At 35.1% G+C, this 3,455-nt stretch overlaps 1 protein-coding gene across 1 annotated transcript; it reads right to left on the bottom strand.

Moving 5' to 3' along the window:
• Window positions 1–1,990: 1,990 nt before the first annotated feature.
• Window positions 1,991–3,242, bottom strand: mab-21 (nucleotidyltransferase mab-21). The gene has a single exon (XM_014434292.2). The coding sequence runs from the start codon at window positions 3,207–3,209 to the stop codon at window positions 2,112–2,114; it is 1,098 nt and encodes a 365-aa protein (XP_014289778.1). The 5' UTR covers window positions 3,210–3,242; the 3' UTR covers window positions 1,991–2,111.
• Window positions 3,243–3,455: the final 213 nt, after the last annotated feature.

Raw genomic sequence — 3,455 nt, 5'->3', positions numbered from 1 at the left:
TATTAGCTTGGTTTGTTTTATTTTTAGAACAAAAATATTCGTCCGGTAATTTCTTTGGTTGTAATGTCAATTTCATGTTGTTTATATTATGAATTGAAATGAACCGAAATTTGTAGTTATGAGTAATTAGTATTATTTCTAACACTATATTATTATTTATTTATATTTATAAATATAATAAATGTACAAATGTTGAATAAATAAAAGAAACTGTTGCATAATGCTGCTAAAATCGTTCCTTACAACCGGTTTGTATAGTTGCGACCGTCGCTTTCTATTCCAAAAATATTTCATTAATCTGAAAATTTTATATTATAAATAATTGAAAATTATTATTATATTTATAGAAATGCGGTTGATAAATTTAACGTTGTTTCTGGAAAGATGAAGTACCCATGTATATGATATTGACGGTAAAGTCGGCAAAGCTTTCAAGTTGGATTCTTATTAAAAATACTTTTATGATAAAGTATTATTTCTAATGTTTATGTAAAGTAACTTATAAAGTGTATATAATAATGTAATGTTGGATTACATTATTTTTATAAAATAATTAAGAAAATGGACTTTTTAATTGTGTTTTTTGCTTCTAATATTACTATTTGTCATTCTTTATATATTAGATGCCTAGTATTTATAAATTTATTACGGAGGAGACAAAACATGATATTTTCATTTTATTATGTCGTTATATAGACCAATTTTTTTCTAATTGCCGGTAATTCTCTATAGTTCGGTTGGTTTGTAAATTAAAAAATTTACATATGAGATAAATACTTTGTGTAATAGATTGAACCTTTATAAATATTTATGATGGATTAAATTATTTAAGTAAAAGTTCCTATTTATTTCAGGCCCGTTTTTAATTTAAATTAATAGCTATTACTTAAACCAATCTCCTTTATAATTGAGAAGTATAAGTAAAAAAATAAATTAATAAGTTTAGTTGGTCGATAATTTTCAGGTGTAATTTATAAATAAAGTCATCTAAATTATTATATAGGCTATTTGAGTTGAAATATTCATATAATCCTAAACAAGAGTAAAATTTACTTTCTTTCTTCTGAACTAACGGTTCTTCGAACGATCTTAATTCATTCATTTTCCCTTCTATCTTCATTCAAGTCTTTTTTACACTCTCTCATTTATATCTGTCTGTTCTGTTTTACTAGTTTCAAAATGTGCATCATGAAATAACTGTTTAGTTAGACATTGACTACAGAATTATCTTTACTTTAAAACATGACTATTCAAATAATTGTATTTTATTTTCTTGTTTATTTAATATGTTATCACTTTTTAATTTATTAAAGTTGTAAATAGTTATCTGAATAAAAATGTAAAACTAAATGAATCTTCATGAAAAAATAATGAAAAACAAATAATGAGTTCTTTACTATGGGGACTTTCATATTGAAGTTACTTATTCTATTCATATTTAAGTCTTGATTCCTATAAAGTTATTATTTTAATTGTCATTTCTATTCTGTTATTTAAGTATCTTTTAAATTATAGATAATTAAATTGTGAAAGTTGAAAAATTTCGAATAAAAATATAAGCTTTATAAATTTTGAAGAAAAAATGTACAAATGTTTGGCTATAAATATTCGCTTTTATACTATTGTATTATAAACCAACAAAAATTTATTTGTTTTTAAATTGTTAAAATTTACTTCTTTAATTTCAATTTTGACATGGTGTAAATTTATAAAGTTTGGAAAATTGTATTACTGCATTTTACACTGGACCTGGCAGCCTGCAGTTGTACTGGGTCTATTAGTATACAACCGACAGACTGTATCATCTAACCTTTTGCTCCAGTAGATTTGATGCTTGTTAGTAATAAACTCTGGTACCTCTTATCTTGGCTATTCTGTATAGCTCAAGACTGGTATGAATTAAGTATTAGTAAAAAAAAAAAAAGTATGAAAATAAATATAAAAAAATAATTACTCTATTCTCTGTAGGCGGGAAGAAGACACACTTCCATAACATTTGATTTCTATTTATTTCACGAAACACTGTGAATTATTTACAAATAAATTTAACCTCAAACAAAGAGATATTGCACATATATAGTATAAAAACAGAATAAGTCTAATTTAATGGTTTAAAGTTTGTCGAGAGCCCTAGAGTTGGTAAGCAGTTCCCTGGTGAGGCGCCAAACGTGCTTGGCCGCGTTCTCGAGGGCCGTCGGGGACTTGCCCTTGAAGAGATCCAAGTGTGGCAGGAAGTAGTGGGGGCATCGCCGGCACTGCAGGCAGGATATCAGCTGCATCAGGATCCCGCTCATCCTGTCGCCTAAGCAGGACTCTTCCCACTCTATCTCTCGGGGGTGCTTCTCGCACTCGTAGAGCAGGAGGGTCTTAAGGTGGTACCCGGTCACTGGGTTCCCGGGAAGTTCGAGGTGCCGGTCCCTCAAAGTCTTGAGAAGGCTGAGGCATCTACGCCGGCAGCCACCCGCTAGAAGGCGCGATTCTACCTCTGTAAATGACATGACCCAAGCGTCACCTTCCATCGCTGATTGTTTTCCCTGCATAGCAGCACATTCCTTACTTAAGAGATCGAACCCTTCAGTCTTCACTTCGGCTACGAGGTTGGGATGTGGCCAGGGGATGTGTGGTAGTGGCCAATGTGCTGCTGATCGGGGCCACACCCCGGAACACTTGAATGAAGGTGTTATCTGGACAACGTATCGTTCTCGTATCCTCAATTTCACCTCACTTGTGTCGGCTATCATTTTCACTGAATCCCTGTAGGCACATTTGTCGCATGCTTGGGCAACTAACGTCTGGAACCGTGATCTGATCTTCCTAGCCGAAAGGTATCCGGAAGCAGTAATGAACTCGACCCAGAGTGACATGCTCCTCTTTCTTCCATCACTCAGCTTGAGAACAGCACATCCAGGTAGGGAGCCGTCGTCGACGAAGTTGAAGACTCCCATTTGGTTTAGGTAGAGTACTACCTCGAATTCGTTCGGAGATATGACATCGAGTCCTTCGAATCTGCCGTTGCATTCTGTTAGTGACGATATAAACCTTGGTTCCTGTACTTCGACCTCTCTGAGCACGTCTTGGATCACTTTGCACACTTCTCTTACAGTCTTTGCGATTTGGGTTTTCCTCACTTGCACTCTTTCTCCGTAGTATTTGTTCAGCTGGTAAAGAACTTTGCTCTGGGCAGCTAGCATGTCCGCTGGCACCAACATCTCGCCCGTCTTTCCCCTGTCATGACCGAGAATCGACTGAGCTGTTGAAGAGGGCAGAAGGCGGTGGGTGGAGATGGGAGGTGGGAGATAGGGGCGTGGTAGTGGAGACCAACCAGGGAGCTGCTAAGTGTTCAGGCCCCGCCCACTGACTCCGATCAATAATTTCTGCCCCGCCTACTACGGCTGTTAACCCCTAATAGATGGTTACAACCGCAGTCATCACCGTAAGCCTTAGCATATGAAGTA

This window comes from Halyomorpha halys, unplaced genomic scaffold (assembly GCF_000696795.3).
Source record: "Halyomorpha halys isolate HHAL.00 unplaced genomic scaffold, Hhal_1.1 Scaffold1342.1, whole genome shotgun sequence".
Classification (NCBI taxonomy): domain Eukaryota; kingdom Metazoa; phylum Arthropoda; class Insecta; order Hemiptera; family Pentatomidae; genus Halyomorpha; species Halyomorpha halys.
This window is presented reverse-complemented; position numbering and strand designations above follow the sequence as displayed.